The sequence below is a fragment of the Bombus vancouverensis genome, chromosome 3 (assembly GCF_051014615.1).
Source record: "Bombus vancouverensis nearcticus chromosome 3, iyBomVanc1_principal, whole genome shotgun sequence".
NCBI lineage: Eukaryota > Metazoa > Arthropoda > Insecta > Hymenoptera > Apidae > Bombus > Bombus vancouverensis.
In genome coordinates this window covers 6,603,737-6,621,003 of record NC_134913.1, presented here as the reverse complement: position 1 = coordinate 6,621,003, position 17,267 = coordinate 6,603,737, and the positions used below count along the sequence as shown (strand labels likewise).

Sequence of the window (17,267 nt, the reverse complement as noted above, 5' to 3'; positions counted from 1 at the left end):
TAAGAGAAAAGCAAATCCTAATAGTGAAAATTAATGAAATGGCGCGAACGAAGAGGAAAAGGGGAGGAAAATATAAACGATTAAACGAATGTAGAGAAAGAGTAGAGGCGAGTCGGCTTAAGCTGAGTCAAGTGAAGTGAAGTGAAGTGAAGTGAAGTCGGGAGAGCAGAATGAAGTGGGGTGGAATGAAGGCAAGCACATCAGGACGTTAAGAAACGAGCGGGCCTCCCCTTCTGCATCTACTTTCGTGTTTACACGTATCCTGCAGGCCATAAATAAGCTGGTACGGTGTCGGACACGGTCGCTCGCGCACGGGAAAACTTGACTAATTGCGAGAAACCTCTCTGACATCTCTGCCTGTTCCTTTCCGTCTAGATATCCTTCGTTGGCCTGTCCCTCCCATTACCAGACCTGCCTGTTTTCCTCTTGCATGCCGATCTTCCTTCTGTCCTCCTGTAATGTACAGTATGACACATCCCGCGGTTTTTCGTTGGCCGTTCATCATCCCGAGACTAATCTCTTCTACTTGAGCTCCGCTGACGCGTCGTTTGTCTTCCTTTTGCTGTACCTGTACGTGCGCGTTCCACGTTCCACGGACGAGCCACTAGGTTCCGTGCAAGTATCCGCGATGCAATCTTTCCGAAAGATTTGTTTCGTCCTTTGGCTGTTGCTCCTTTAAAAATTCTTGCAAACTCTTTTCGATTCAGCTTCAATAACATATGTATTATACATACATGTATTATATAATATATTATATATATATGCATTATACATGTGTTATAGAAGCTGAATCGAAAAGAGTTTGAGATATTCGCTGCAACTGTATGAATTTATTGAATTTTGATGGATTATTATGAACCGTAGAATGTATTGTTCGTATGATGCGCATAAACTGTGACCACTTCATGGTTAATAAACTCGTTTGTTCGACCAGACGATACAACAACTTACATTCTGACAAGATATCTCGCTCCTATCTTAGTTTTACGATTTATTTCAATGTTCACGATTTCCTTGATTATCTTTTTCCTTCTTCCCCTTTTCCTTGCTTCGTGACAGTAATTACCTAATGGTATAACCGGGCACGAATCAGGAACGGAGTTGTCATTGAAGGCGTTGAGAGAAACACAAACGCTTCTATTACGAATAGAAATAGCGAGTTATATCTTGTCATTAAAGTAACTAAATTATCGTTTATAGGTTTGCTTTCTGTAAGACAGCGCACGTTGCGTCAACGCTTAACATTCTACGGATGATTGTTGTAATATCTGCGGCACAAACAGGCTATTGTGCTGACCGCGACGGCAGCCCTTTGCGAGATACCGATTAATCTTCTTTTTCAACAACCAGCTTTCTTGTCACCGAGTTAACCAACGAGTTGCTTGGTAGTCGACAGGTAAGACTTTCGAAGCAGCTGCACTACGTTGTTAAAATTGCTCGTTGCAGCCACAGAATACGCAGGTAATATATTACTTTCACGATTAGCGATAAAAAAATTGAGCTCAGGACTATCGCGAAGCGTGATCGACGAGTACGTATCGTTGGTAATCCAAGCAGCACAGCATAAAATCTCTAAGCTGATTGCAAATAAAGGTATTGTTGATAAAAATAATCAAATTGATTCAACTATGTTATCGTTTGAACGCTTTGTCCGTGTTTGAGAAAAATCATATTATCCAAATGTCACATCGTCGTGCGATAATCAATAAACAATGAACATCGTTGTGTTCTATGAACAACGAAACTTCATCTTTCTCTTTTCACTTTTATCTTGTTTACTTGAATTTAGTTCAGGATATGATGCGGATGCATTTTATCGTATTAGAAACTTATATTTCCGATAGGAATAGACAAATTTGGAAAATATACAAGTAATTTAAAGATACAAAAAACCAGTACGATACACTGTACAATGAAGATTGTCTTTCACATACCTGTTAGAAGTACAAGAAATATGCAATGTAAATAGAATTCTCTAACAATTTGGTTTCATTCCAATGCGAAAGGTTAATATTCTAAAATGTTAGGAAAATTCGCTATACAAATATGTAACATTTAAAATCCTTTGACTCAATAATTTGAAGACTCGTCGCGTTCGCTTTCACGATATTATTAATAAATGACGGAAAGTGATCAAAGTGTTAGAAACTATCAGTGTCGTGTAATGATCACGAATAAACTACGGATATTTACGTAGTGAAAAAGCAAAGATGTAAGAACAATATGCTAAATTATGCAAAATATGTGCACACATAAATACATATGTATGTTTGCGAAACACGTATAAATAATGTTATGATATGCTTTTACGTATAATCATTTTCGTTATAACACAGGTATATAGAATAATGGTCTCTTTACGAGTTTCGATAGTAATCTGATATCACTGGTTTAAAAAATGAAATTATTGGCGTAGAAAGACCATCCCCCATATCGCAAGTCAGGATGGAAACGTATTTAATTGTTCCAATATCGAGTTGAAATTTTCTTTTAGTGTTTGTGTGTGTAGGGTACGTAGCACTTAAAATTGTTGCAATTTTCAAAATTATATGGCAATAGGCAATTTTCTTTAAAATATAACTTTTCTCTGTAATTTCTCACTAAAAGGCCAGTTTCTCGGTAATTTCAGTAATTATTTCTATCGACGCACGGTTTTTAAGACATTTATCCATCTTATTATGTTGTCATGTTAACTAAAAAGGTTTTTAAATGGACTTCAATGTACGCTAGAACGGACAATTTCTTTTTCAACAATGGTCGATACCGCGTTCTTCGTCGTCAAACGATTCTATTATTTTGGAAACGATATCGTATCCGGAAGTAACAATTTAGCTCACCAAGTTAGAGAAATAATCACAAATACACAAATACTTTTCTTATAAGCTGTAAAGCTGAGTAGATAGAAAATAGCGTCTTTGTACAGGATAATGCCATTTCTAATCAAGTTTTTTATCTTGTTGTAATCAGCTGCGACAAAAGGAAAATATTTGCGAGTTTTCTCACTGTAAAAATTCATGAAAATTCATGACAAGGAAATACATAGGAAGCTTTTAGGAACGTTACGCTGAATATATTTTTGATATTTACTAATCAAACCAAGGTTTTAAGATACTATCAAATTCAGATTATACCGAGCACGCTTCTTGTAAATTGACTATAGCCTGCAGGCTATAGTCACGATTCATATATTATTGCAAAAATAAAAATATGCAAAAATGTGCAACATATTCGTATTTATCTGTTATTTCTGTCAAATATGAAAAACATGTGCAATACAAAGAAAGTACACGTATCTTTATATTTGTATAGATATCCGCTCTCTAGTAGTGACAATAAGCAACAGAGTAAGTGGCTTACGGTCTACAGAATAAAAGTCTGTGAATTTTCTGGCGCCAAGTAATTCGTTTGAAGCACTCTTCGGCAAGCATTGGTCTCCTTCGTCGACGTTCATGCCTTTCTAACATACTGCAGCGCCGGAAGGAAGCTCTTGACAAGCCACTCGCCTTACGTTACGTCCCAAGCCTCTTTCTTGTTGCGTTCAGAATGGGACGTTACGCGCTGCTATTAGACGCGACTAATCGACAGACACTGACAAACAGGAAACAACGCTCGCTCGTTCGGCGATAAAAAGAAAACACCGCCCGTCTGATCTACGATAACTAATATCGAACGCGTAACAAATTTTGCTTTTCAAACGAATATTATTTTGTTTCCTTTCGATTCTAGCCCTAGTTTATATCTCTGTTGAAATACTTATTCGATTGATCAAACATAGTGGTTAAATACGATGTTCGTCAGATGGTTAAGCGTTACCGAAATACAAAACTTTTCAATGATAAAATAGTAGATAAAATAACAATGTTGAAACGGATATAAAATTCCACAACAAGACAGAAGTGGATGAAAATGGAAAATCTTAAGTAATATTCTCTTGATTAATTATTTCCACTTATTTACGTACTTCGTCGTAATCGTGCATAGTTGAGGATTATTGTTAAAAATGCCTGACCAATTAAAAGAAAAATACATAACAATCTGTAAAAGAATTAATATTTATTTATCAAACTACCCTATACAGGAGAGTAATTAACTACATATTTCATATTAAAGCATATCGTGTCTCTTATGTTCGTCGGAGGTAAAAAAGAAACGGATGTACTGTTTTTAAATAATTATTGAAAAATAACTTTATACCGTTTTTTTTCTCACCTATTTGAAACATGTACAACGCTTTATAACAGTTTCTTTGTTACGCGTAATTCCAAACAAAAATTCTCACCCTTTGTTTCATAGAAAACGTAACTGCCACGATTTTTAATCGAAATCTGAATTTGGTGAAAAGAAGAAAAATTACAATTTCGCTTAGGTTAATAGCAGGCACGGAAGATGTAGGCCGATTCGATTTAAAGGTTGTTCCAGTCGGTTATAAGTATACCTTCGCAGTCGAGTTTAGAAGCTCACGATATTACGCCGGAACGAGTCTGATCGTTCATGAATACATTATCCTTTCTAACGAGGTGAATAGGTGAAGTAGACGGAGTCACAGTAGTCTGTCCATAAATCACTCAAAGGACAAGCCCGAGCCGACAGGACGCAACGTATACGATGCCGCTTGAACACTCCCGCATCAGTTTCCATTTTTTTCCCCAGTACCCCAGCCGTAAGGAAATGCTCCTTCATTCGACTGTAAAATTACCAGCCGTCACACACACTACCGTCTTACGACTTATCGCGATAGTGTTCTCTTCAACTTTGAAAATCCTACTAAATTCGTACGTAATAGCGACCATGACTATTACGCCTATTTTAGATTGCAGATAGAGGTACGTACTTATATCACTCGCTGCTGTATCTCACAAACATTTATTTTATTTAAAGTTGACGATGTCTTTCTACAATACGTCATAAAATTCATAAATATTCAATGAGGAAAATTATTTTTCTTTGGGTGTCTGTGGTGGCAAATTTACGTATAATATATATTTCCTATATCTATATTAAATGTTATAATCAGCAAAAGTTTAGGTCAAAGTTTTATTTAGAAGTTTGTTAATTTGCTAATAATCTATTTGACTTCTGTGCACGTGTATTTCGTAAGTATCAAGTATTCAAATATGATCAAATAATATTATCTATTTGTACAGTTTGAAATTATACTGTAAAATGATTATGATGAAAAAATTGATAAATGTGCAATCCCTGAGATTGATAACTCGAATTTCCTATAAAATTACACAGTAATTTTAAGTTTGGCGACGGTGGACAGTACGTATTCTATTTTCTACGATTCTTCTCATTGCTATTTTTCGACAATATCTATAGTGCTTGAAACGAAACAACTTCTGATCATAAATATGCAGAAGCAAGTTTTAAACACATTGTTGTTCGCAAATACTATTCAAGATACACGTAGCCTATTATGAACGTACAATGCAAAAAACACTAAAAAGACATATAATATCTAGAAAATTTATTTTGAATTAGAAAAGAACGCGAAATTTTGGAAAACTATCTTCATATATAATACGTTTAAAACTTTTGTAATCAAAAATCATTATCTCTTTATACTAGTAAAAATGTAAGAAATAAAAACAGGAGCCTATAACTACAGGTACATATAGTGGCTTAAATGAATATTCGAACGCCCTTTAAAACTGAATTTTTTTTTTTGATTAAATAAATCTTCAACATGCGTTGTTTAAATTTTCATTACAAAACTAAATAAACAGCTAGTAAAAAGCGACTTTTACTTTTTTCTTCGCGAATCTGATCAATTGCTATATTTCAACATTTTTCTGCACGACATGTAGTAAATTAATGCTTCTAACTTTTAAGAAAAAGATCGAGTCGTTTTGTCTAATTTTAAGAAAGTTACTCCGTTTTAAAGGATGTACGAATAATCATGACAGCCATTCTATATCACTATCATTTTTGATACTACCATTTTTGTTCCTCGATTTTACTACACATGACACACAATTGTTAATTAACGAACATGTTTTATACAGTTAAATTAATTATATAGCTTTTTTCTTAAATACATGATCATCGTATCAAAACGAATTATATTAAACGGTCGTAACGTAAAATTCTAATTGGAAGATGTTCTGTCGTGGCATTAAAGTTCCAAACAAATAAATTTTTATGTTTTTCGATTAATAACATTTTTAAAAAGAACTATATTAGACAAGTGAAAAGTTATTATGCGTACATAAAATTTGTTTATGTATAGAATATAATTATCCCCAGATAATTTATGTACGCGTACAAAATTAATTTTAAAAAGTATCGCATTGATTCGTACTATCTGTCTGAAACTGTAAACCGTATTTCGATTTTACAAATTTCGTTATTATCAGGTAATTCAATTAAAGACAAAAGCATTTTTCCGTTAAGAAATAAGTTCTGATATATTTCACTTCAATAGGGTATCAAACAGCGCTACGCAATGCGGAATAACAATAATAATAGAATCAACAAGTCAACGTGGGGTTCGCTCAAAAAATGAGGGAAGTAAAACGTATAAAATTTCGATTCAAATACAAATTAATTAGTACATATTCACCGACTACATACTCTTAGTCAAATTTTCTCCGCACATTCAAATTGTTATTGATCGTAATGATAAGAATTATGTAATAATAATATTTATAATAGTAATAATTGCTACATGTGTACATATTTATACTTACGTATATATGTATATATTTGTACATTCATACATTTACACGTATGCATAAATACGTATATACACATGTATATGTATGTACATATCTGATATAGGAGAAAATAGATCTATTCGTAACTTAAATTGTATATCTTGTAATACATTCGTTTTTCTTCGGTACATAAAGTCGTTATACAAGAATTCGTAACAGTACTAAATTATCGATCAATCACTAAAACTTTGGTTACGCAAAAATATAGACGCAATATTCGTCAGCTAGTCAAGGATTTGTCGAATTTACGTTCACGCGTTTACTATCACTAAGCTCCACCGGTCCGACGAAAAGTGCTTTTCCTTTTCCTTTTTTAGATTCGCCGCGCCGTCTACGTACCTATGAACAAATGTACAATAGTTACAATAAAGATTAGTGATGAATATTAATCCATAAATACTACACATAGACTCGTTACGTTATATTCATTCGAATGTTCGCAATAATGGAGGACATGGTACAATTGGAACATCGCGATCGACGAGAATTTACTGCGTCGTTTCAAGCTATGTATTTTCATAGGCTTGGAACTTAAAGCATGAAAAACGTGGTTTGCAAATTTACATTGGAATTCTGCGCCGATAAACGATCAACTTACTCGTTAACGTTATAAACGTTTATCCTTTATCATCATATTTTGTACTATTTTCAAAGTTACGCAACATTTCCAATCTATTCGATTTTAACATTCCAGGCTATTTGTGAGTAATTATATTAGGTGGGTAAGTGTAGCGCGAAAAAAATACTGTCTCGTCGACGATAAGATTCACGAGGAAATATTCGATATTAAAAATAATCGCCTGTTGATAGTTGGAGTTAAAGATCCGTGATCGCGTATGTATCGATAAATTCTAGAACCACGCATACACATATCTGTAGCGGAAGCGCAGCATATCTCACTCATGCACATGGTAGCTTTCTCACTCGGAAATCACAGTTGAACATTGGTTTTTCGACGTTACCCGTGGCACTCGTTTGTTTTATTTTTCGAAATTAAGTGGTTCACGTCAGGTGCAGCGAACGGGCCACCGTGCAGCCAAATATTTCAGTTCAGTATGTGACAGGAAATGATTTTCAATCGGAAATTACCATCGTACCGGAGAACAAAAATTCATCGACAGCGTAACATAGAAAAGGAAATCGTACAATAATAAAAAGCGTATGGTCGTATACACTGGTGCGCGCGCATAAGTGTTCAAACGTCGTGTCGAAGATGTATTGTCGACAATACGAAATACAAAACGAATGAACGTTGGAATATCTGAACAGCGATGTAAACAAAATAGTAGTGTACGCGAACGTGATATTAAGATCAAGCACCGGGGTACATCGTAACACATCGTAATACATAACAGCCGGTTAAACGCGCGTCGACAGTTAATAATTATGCAGTAGCCTTAAGTGGTTCTTTCAGGCACACGTTATTTTCAGATTTGCTCCCCTTCACTACACGCTTCGTTATTCTTGCACAAGAATCACAGTTAAATGATTGGTACACTATAATACTTGCAATCTTTTTAGCACTTCCTACCGAAGACTCAACACGTGTGAAGGTACGGCTCTTTATCTCGATGATGACACCAACCTTTCAGCAAGCACGTTAAATAATCATTCGCAGCGTCTCTTATTTTTCGGTCTGACTAATAAATTAAAATAACAAATTTAAGAATGAAGATAAGATAAGGAGGTAAGGGAACGAAAGAATAAGAAAAATGTATAAAAAGAAAGGAAATTCTACGATACTAAAATGTTGACAAGAGTAAGCAACTAATTTGTTTGTTTAACGTAATTGCGAGGTTACTTTAACGAGGTCAGCTCGCTTGGTCTGTTTTTGTATTCCGTATCTTCGGTTTATTCGGTACTTTTTGCATATTTACGTATCAAACACTTCCCTATACTCGCACGAGGATCACAGTTGAACGGTTGATATTCTTCGACGTCGTTGCTCGGCAAGATCCGTGGTCAAGGACTCATTGAGGCAAGCCGGATGCAGCACCAAGGCGAGGAGCTCCGTACAGCGAGTATGGGGAGAAATACGGTGGTAATCCTGCAGGTGTGTGCGGATGTGGCGGTGGAAGCGGTAAACCCAACGACGATAGAGACGGCGGCAACAACGGTGAAGGTTTCCCGTAAGGGTGATAGCGCGCGGTTGCGAGTGGACTCAAAGGTGGCGTGGGATAAGTCCTGGAGAACAAAGGATGTGTCGGTGGTAATCCAACGGAGGGCGACAGCAGAGACAACGCGGCTGACGGATCCGTAACTCCGCTGCTATTCGACACGCTCGTGTGACTCCTCAGATGTTGCAACAATTCGTCCGACGTGGAAAATCTTTTGCCACAGTAAGCAGTATCGCCTGCTATCCAGTTGCACACGTACGGGAGTTGCGAGGCCGCTGCCAAAGCTGCCAGTTGTGCGTGTGCGTATGCGGCTACACCCAGCGCTCCGTAAGCCGTTGTACCGGGTTTGTGATCGCACTGAGCACATCCAGCAGGACAGGAACCTGCCGCGCCACTCGTACTGCTCGCTAACTTTCCATTCGCCACCACTGCACTCGCGGAACTGGCAAGCAGATGAGAGTTCAACTGACAACCAGTGCAATACGGATCCCTGCAAACGGGCATCAGGGCATCGGGACCGGAAGAACTCTTCAACCTTGCGTAACTCAGATAGGGATTACCGGCCACTAAGCTATTCTTTAGCGCCGCCTGTTGCTGAGACATCAAAGAACTGGCTGTCACATCGATGGGTAATTGTGGACTGTAACCTAAATAGCCAGAGCTCGACGAGGCTAAACTGACACCAGGTTTGAAAGTTCCCAATGGAAGATCCTTGATGGACGGATCCGTTATCGCTAGAACACCGGCTGGGCTATAAGAAGGTTTTGCTTGTAACGACGGACTGCTGACGACGGCCGGCTGAGAAGAACTCGATGAGTCGAGTTGAGTCGATGAAAGATTCGTCATTGATGTTCTCGAAGCGGGTGACTCCCGAGCTGTATCCCCATTCGGCGTCGATGTTTTACGACCTTGCGGTGTCACCGCTCGGACTGACGAGGCGCTCTGATTGCTCGGACATCGTTTGTTATTGCTACCAGGTGTCCTCGATCGACCGGAAGTCGAATGACTAGAGGCTGACCGTTGTTCGTCCGGGCTTGACGCTTTCTCACGACCTAAACACGACTCGTAAGGCTTAAAGTTTGCCTTGGTTGATTCTGTGGATGTCGCCGCGATCGTCGGTGACGATTTTTCACGCAACTGATCCGCCGACTTGGACGATTTGTTGTTCGACCCTTTGTCCAACGAGCCCAGCAGAGATTTATTGGACGGCGTGTCAGCTCCTATTTGACTGCAAGTCTGTGCGAGGAGCGCGAGCGGACTCTTCTTCGCATCCAGCTGGAAATACAGAAAGTTTATTAGTATAATTATTAAATATGTAAAAAATTACTGAATATATAATATAAACATATAGAATATAATTAATATAATTATTATATTTAATATAAAATTTAATTAATTAAATTAAATTAATAATTAATATAATTATTATATTTTATATGTTTATATTATAATAATCAGATAATTTTTATGTATCTTTTAAAAGCTACGATACATCGCTTTTCTAATTTTATTGATATTTTGTAAATATGTATGTGCACGAACACATAGAATTTACACGTAACTGTGCCATAATGTACTTTTAGCGTCGTTTGCAACAAATATTTATTAAAACCATATATATTTTGAGTTTCATAAATATTGAATACGTTTAATACATTTGCACCGTTACTAAATTAAATGTTACGTCCGTAATTTAATTGTTCAGAGATAATTTAATATCACCGATATTTCGATCATTTTCCATTTATGTTATAACGTGTTCGCGTGAGGCTTTAGATTGAAAGGTGACCACGGACAATATGTTACGTTCATACGTGTAATCTTACGACTGATAAAAAGTAATGGCTGATGAGTACAATATCAAAAGTCAAGTAATCAAACTAACACATATCATTTTATACTTTAACGTAAGTCTTATAAAATTACATATATCTGCAAGACAGACATATTGCATTGTATATCGCTGTTATTTCATTGAGAATCTTCTTTATCGCTCTGAAACAACGTTATTTTTAACTTGAATTACAATCAGATATATACGAACATTTGTACTGTAAATACAGAAATATGTAGTTGTCACGATGTAATGATTCATCAAACGATCAAGCCAATCCAACATCAACCATCAAATTATTTATTGCTTTGTTTCTTACTGTGGTTTCCGTCACGCGGTATCGATAAATGAATAACACTGAGATAAAAACGATCAATTTCTGAATCACGTTTGGTAAATGCCAGCGACAATTAGGCGGTCATTACTTATTTCTCTACAATTCTCACGTATTTCGTGCTAAATAATATACATGCAACGAAATGAACAATATATGCAAATAATACATACATATATATGCAGGGTGGTTGGTAACTGGTGGTACGAGCGGAAAGGGGGTGATTCTACGCGAAAAAAGAAGTCGAAAATATAGAATAAAAATTGTTTTTAATTTTTTTAAATTTTTCCATCGAGACAACGATCTACCGTGAGATCCGTTATAACGAGACGCGATAAAGTGCACGCGTACCGAGCGAAAATTCAAAGTCGATTTTCTCGAAAACAAAGCCTCAAACGAAAAATTTTTATTCTATATTTTCGACTTCTTTTTTCGCGTAGAATCACCCCCTTTCCGCTTGTATCACCAGTTACCAACCACCCTGCATATATACATAACGAATTTGTAATGTTAAGACATAACTCATATTACTTTCAAATACTACTCAGCTACAAGATAAATTTGTCGTCAAATATAAAATATCATGCTTTAATCTTCTTATATCTCTTTTGCAAGTATTGTAGAATAATCGTTTTTAAGAAATTGTTATCCCTTATGAGATATTAAACTGCGGATTTTCATGCATTTAGGCAGGTAGAAAATTTGAAAGCGCAAAATTGTATAGAATGCACATAGTACGAAAAAAAAGAAAGAAAAAAAAATACAATACTTTGAGTACAAGTAGTGCTCTCGACAAAGCTTGATAAGTAAGACAACCTTTTACCGTAGTTCTACGTTTTTAATTATACCCTTAAAATGAAATCTTGAATTTGCACGAAAATCTACAATCTAATCATTACTAACGCTGATTGTGCATTTAGATACTTATATATTTATAAATATGTGTGCAGCATTCAATGCAATACGAAGATCACTACAAAAAATTATTTATATGTTATATAATTTTATTTAAAGATGTTTATTAAACCCAAGATACAATTTTAAATACATTTTGGTATTCACAATAAACGGTGAATTTTTGTAGTGATGTTTTAGGCAAAAGTACCGATACGCAACGGTACGACGTAGCCATGCTATAATATGTGTCGGCGCTTTACATTTTTCGTGTTTAATATAATTTTTGGGTTTAAGCCGCTGGGGGCTTCTATGTGATTTTGTTTTTATTTGTTTTTCTGTCCTGAAAACTTGGTCGCAAAACAGGACGCTTCGGTAGCTTGCTTTTTGGATGCTGTATATGTTATATAAGTAAAAGCTGCAGTGAAAGTATTTTTAAATACATTATTTTATGTATACTGTGCATCAATCTTTATCAGCAATTCAATTTATCCTTCTATTAACATATATGTTACATCATTATTCTATATCATTAACGTTTATTATCTAAAACAAAATTCTTTTCTGTGTACGCAACTTGAATTTTGCAATTGTCATATTAATGATTGAGTAAAGGCCTGGAGATATTTTCGTAAAGGATTTAATTATCCTTATTTAAATCGTTCAGTGTCAGCAAAAATGCCAAGCATCAATTATATATTATTATCGCATCGCTGAGAATTACGCCTGTTTCATCTACAGTGATCAAGTCGTTAAAACAGCAGAGAATTAAAATGGCTGTTTACTGTAGGACCGTAGCCAATTAATAAGTAGTTCTCGACGTAGCGTAGACGCGATTAGTGGGAGAACGAGTGCGAGAATTTAATATTGGCGCCGGGTGAGTGTTCGCTTGGAAGTAGCCTAGGATGATGCAGTTGGTATAATTAGCGTATAGAGGAACAATATTTCTCGCGGTTGATACGTCCATCGAACAGATGTTCACCGTAATTAAAATGCAACGTTCATGCAACTAACCCATCGTTTGCGGTTGCTCCTGCTAATGGTGCGATGCCGACAGATATTAATGTCATGAATTGCAACAGACTATTACAGCATTACGGTTAAAGCTATATGTTAATTGCTCTGGTACAAGTTAACGGAACATCCGATAGTAATATTTTTATCGTCAACGTCAACTCATTAATCATGTACAACCAAGCTATTTAAAAATTTCCCTTTTATGCGGTTTTTCATGGTTGTAAAAAAAAGTATACCTGATGTGTATTATTAAACAAAACACATTCATCGTTGTTCGATGTTTCTGACACAAAAAGCTGTAAACATAATCTTTTGCAACTGCCCAGACTTGTACCCATTTCGTTTCCTATACAAGTAAAACTTTGAAATTATTTGTAAATTTATCTGTGATACCGTTTTTATTAATTTTGTCTCGGCCGTCTCTGTTACATGTTTCACATGTTTGTGACGTGTTATCTCACGTGTTCCAGATTTAGTAGCATATTTTTCAATAATTCTAGCTATATTTTTAACAATTCTTCGGAGCATGTAAGACGTAATACTGAAATGATCTTAGCTATTTAGTAAGAAATATAAACATTTTGAGCGTTATAGTCCACAAATTCTGGATCTTCCATAATCTATCCATTAGTATGCGAAGGTTAAATTATCTTTTTAAATATTTGTACACCTAAATTTTGTTCGTTTAGGTATATCGTAGTGTTTGTACGAAGCCGACAGGATACCTCTTAAATCAATCTATACGAGAAATTTTGGAAGATTCTTCGCTGTAAATTGCATCTTTGCGTTATACTTGCTCTCCATATTGTAGCGTAATATATAATAATGTAATAAAATAACAATTAAAGATCAAACAATAATCGCCAAATTGTAAATCTATCTATCGAGAACTTTTTACTTAAATCTCAACAAAATTCTACGTTATTCAAATCAAATTTAATAATCCAGTATGTATATATTATCCAAGTAAATAGTTTTATATTTCTTCTGAATGTTTATGAAGTCAGCCAATAACTTTTAATGTTGCATTAACGCCAACTGTAAGCAGCTTGCGTTGTAGCTCGGTGACAACTGCAAGTAATGATGTATCTCATATAACCGGTAAGTCACTCAATAATGCAAAGTTCATTTAATAAAGAAAATTTCAATTTTAAATATTACACTGGACTTTATTCCACGTACTCTACCAGCGAAGGATTGCTAACAAAATTTTTCCAACGAAAATAAATCTCCTATATCATACACTTCTGTTTCGTTTCTTGTTTATAACACCGATAATTATTATACGTTTGTACATCCTCTAATTCTTTAAAATTATCATCTAGTTAGATTACTTTTTCTTTGATATAATTCAAAATACATAATTCATATAAAGACTTATTTATTTTTATATTTTTATTCGAAGAACACGAACAATCGATCGGTAGGTAATAGTTTCATGACGATAGAACGAAAAATACAGAAATTTAAGTTCCTCTTAACCTAGTTGCATTCGACGTTTCATTTCGTTTGATTCATTTCAACTTTGACATATAAAACATAAAACACATCTTTCATGTTCAAAAACATGTTACCGTATATACAGTGCGTTAGTGGTTACGAAAGTATGAAAATACAGAAAAATTATCTAGTTTGTGAAATTACTATGTTGAATATCAATTTATTGGAACATAATTCCGATTGGAAAAAACGTTCATAGAACATTCATCGGGTTCGTTTGTTACACTCACATTCTGTACCACCGATAATTCGCAGCATTGCAGAAAATTTCATAAAAACGCGAGACTTATTCAGGTAACAACATAGAGCCAATTAGGTAAGTACTTGTTGCTTTTTACCCGTGATACCAATTGAAACATAATACGCATGCTCTTTATCATGCACTCGAGAGAATGCACGATGATGTCTATAACGAATCGTTTGTTTGAAAACTCATTGAAATATTATTGCATGTTACCTGTCTGATGATTATAATACAATATAAAGTACAAAGGCAGAAAAAAGACGAAGGAAATTTAATAAATAATGGATTTGTGGAAACGATTTTAAACCGTCAGGGTTATGTTTAAAGGAACAAGAAGTAAAAAAATAAATAAAAAAAAAAAAATAAAGGTTTATCACCATTAAGTGCGTACTTACGGACCACGTAAGTAGTCAGGTTTATAAGGTGCATAAAAAATAGAAAGAGAAAATGTAGATGAAGGAAAAGGAACTGAGCTCCCGACCATATTTAGCACTTATATACACACATGTAACTACTACACGCTCTTCATGTCTATCCTCATAGCATTGTACATATTGCCGAATCGTGTTTTGATTTACGATTGCTCGTAAATCAGAGAACGTTCAAGCAGAAACTTTGCCAGCACTCGGTGTCCTCAAAATAGTTTACAGGAGTTAAAGCGTAAGACGTGAAATACATTCCCGTCGCGATTAACGAGAAGCCGACAACTAGAATTAATGAACTGTCGAAACTATTGTTGTTGAAACTATGTGTTCATTTTATATCAACTTAATCACAATAAGTTGATGGCTATTGTAACATTGTCACTGATTCGCTAAATCGTTCAACACAATCAGTTTTAGCGTATTTTATAACCGTTTAATTTGTGGGCAAAAAATTTTAACGATTTAATCATATGCAATTTTCTTTTCAAGTATCTACATTTTGATCGCATACAACTTTCATAAAATCTCACATGGATTAAATAACTTTGGCATTCGTATATTATCTACATATCTTTTGCACATATGTTGATATGTTTAGACCGAAGTATGTCTAAAACAATGTAAAACTTTGGAGTAATTTCAAAACGGTTTAAAAAAAGCAAAAACAAATTCAGGAGACAAATCGGTAATTTGTTTCGTGTGAAAAATTACGTTGAAGTCTGATAAGGTATTTTCAACACGTTTATTTATGTCGCGGACACACTAAATCATCACTATATATAGTCGGAGCAAAGGAAAAATGGAGGAAAGAAATAAGAAACACGACACAAACCGTAGTAGGTAGAGGCGTAAGATATTCCGGACGGAGATACTGATTTGCGCTGGAAGTCAGCATCTTAAACGATATTCGCCCTCTTTCTGTCCACAACTATTCTCCTTGTAACAGATACCACTGTGATCACTCGCGACAGTCCGCGGAGGACTGACGAACGAAAGTTCGACCACACCGTGGAAACTGGTAACACTACTGTACGTCGTTCTCTTCCTTACATCTGTCGAGGCAAAAAAATGAAAGTGTACGTAGATGAAGCCATTTGGCTTCTAAAACGCTTCATTCCAACGTAAACACAACTCTCTTTCGACGTATGAGAAACACAACACACAGTGATATGACGAGAAACGAAATAAAAAAAGACACACGTTACACTGTACGGCACACAATATATAGCATTAAGTTACCACGGCCGGCTTCGAATCGCGACTGAGTCGCATCGCTTACTGTTCCCTCGACCGAGCCTCCCCGTCCCCCCACCAGCGCTCTCTATCGATGACCGTTCAGCTGACTTACCCCGCCACACTATGCTCCCCCGGGAAAGCTTACCCCTTCGCCGCTCTGTCGGTACATCCTAGTTTCCCCCACCATATATCTTGCCAGATTTTCTAGCGATGAAAGTAACACTCTCTCATGAAAAAAACCTCATTCCGATCAATTTTTCGATATTCATATCGATATCTATCCCATTTAATGCCATCTACGACACGTTTCAATTTGTGCTGTTTTATCGATCAATTAGGAAATGAAAATCTCAGGTTATTTCTATCTTTATTTTATATTACATAACATGAACATTTCAATCTCAATTGTAACCATTTGGAAAGTAGCGTTTTAATATCATTGCATGGTATCTAAAATAGATCTGACCTTATTTAAAGCAGAGTATTATCAGTAATACCATACTTAATGAATCGTGTATATGTAATTATGATTATGTAATACAAACATTTAACAAATGAGATAATAGTAATACTCATTAGGCGTTTAATAAACTAAAGTGTTAGAGTATTCAAAAGTAACACCAAAATTGTACAGAATAATTTTGCTTTCTTAATTGAAATATTTTTTATGTTTATTTCTTTTCGATAGAAGTATTTTTTTAGCAATAATTATTTGTTTTCTTTGTATATAATTTTCTCAAATTGTGAGGTAGCTTATAAATTTAGTTATAAATATGTTTATATGTAATTGTTGTATTTGCAAAATTTGTTATAGCGTGAGCATTGATAATTTATGTTATTTTTAAAATTGGATAACGTGTTTAAGGAAATATTTTAAATTATTTTTTGTTTTAGTTTATTATCTGTTAAATTAATATATTTCTAGCAGGGCTACATATTGCCTATTA

At 35.2% G+C, this 17,267-nt stretch overlaps 1 protein-coding gene across 1 annotated transcript; it reads right to left on the bottom strand.

Moving 5' to 3' along the window:
• Nucleotides 1–6,383: 6,383 nt before the first annotated feature.
• LOC117165753 (zinc finger protein Elbow) lies at nucleotides 6,384–16,358 on the bottom strand. Its single transcript, XM_033349103.2, has 2 exons — nucleotides 15,917–16,358; nucleotides 6,384–10,111 (listed from the first exon to the last, which is right to left on the bottom strand). Exons 1-2 carry the CDS (start codon nucleotides 15,977–15,979, stop codon nucleotides 8,690–8,692), a joined length of 1,485 nt encoding a protein of 494 aa, XP_033204994.1. The 5' UTR covers nucleotides 15,980–16,358; the 3' UTR covers nucleotides 6,384–8,689.
• Nucleotides 16,359–17,267: the final 909 nt, after the last annotated feature.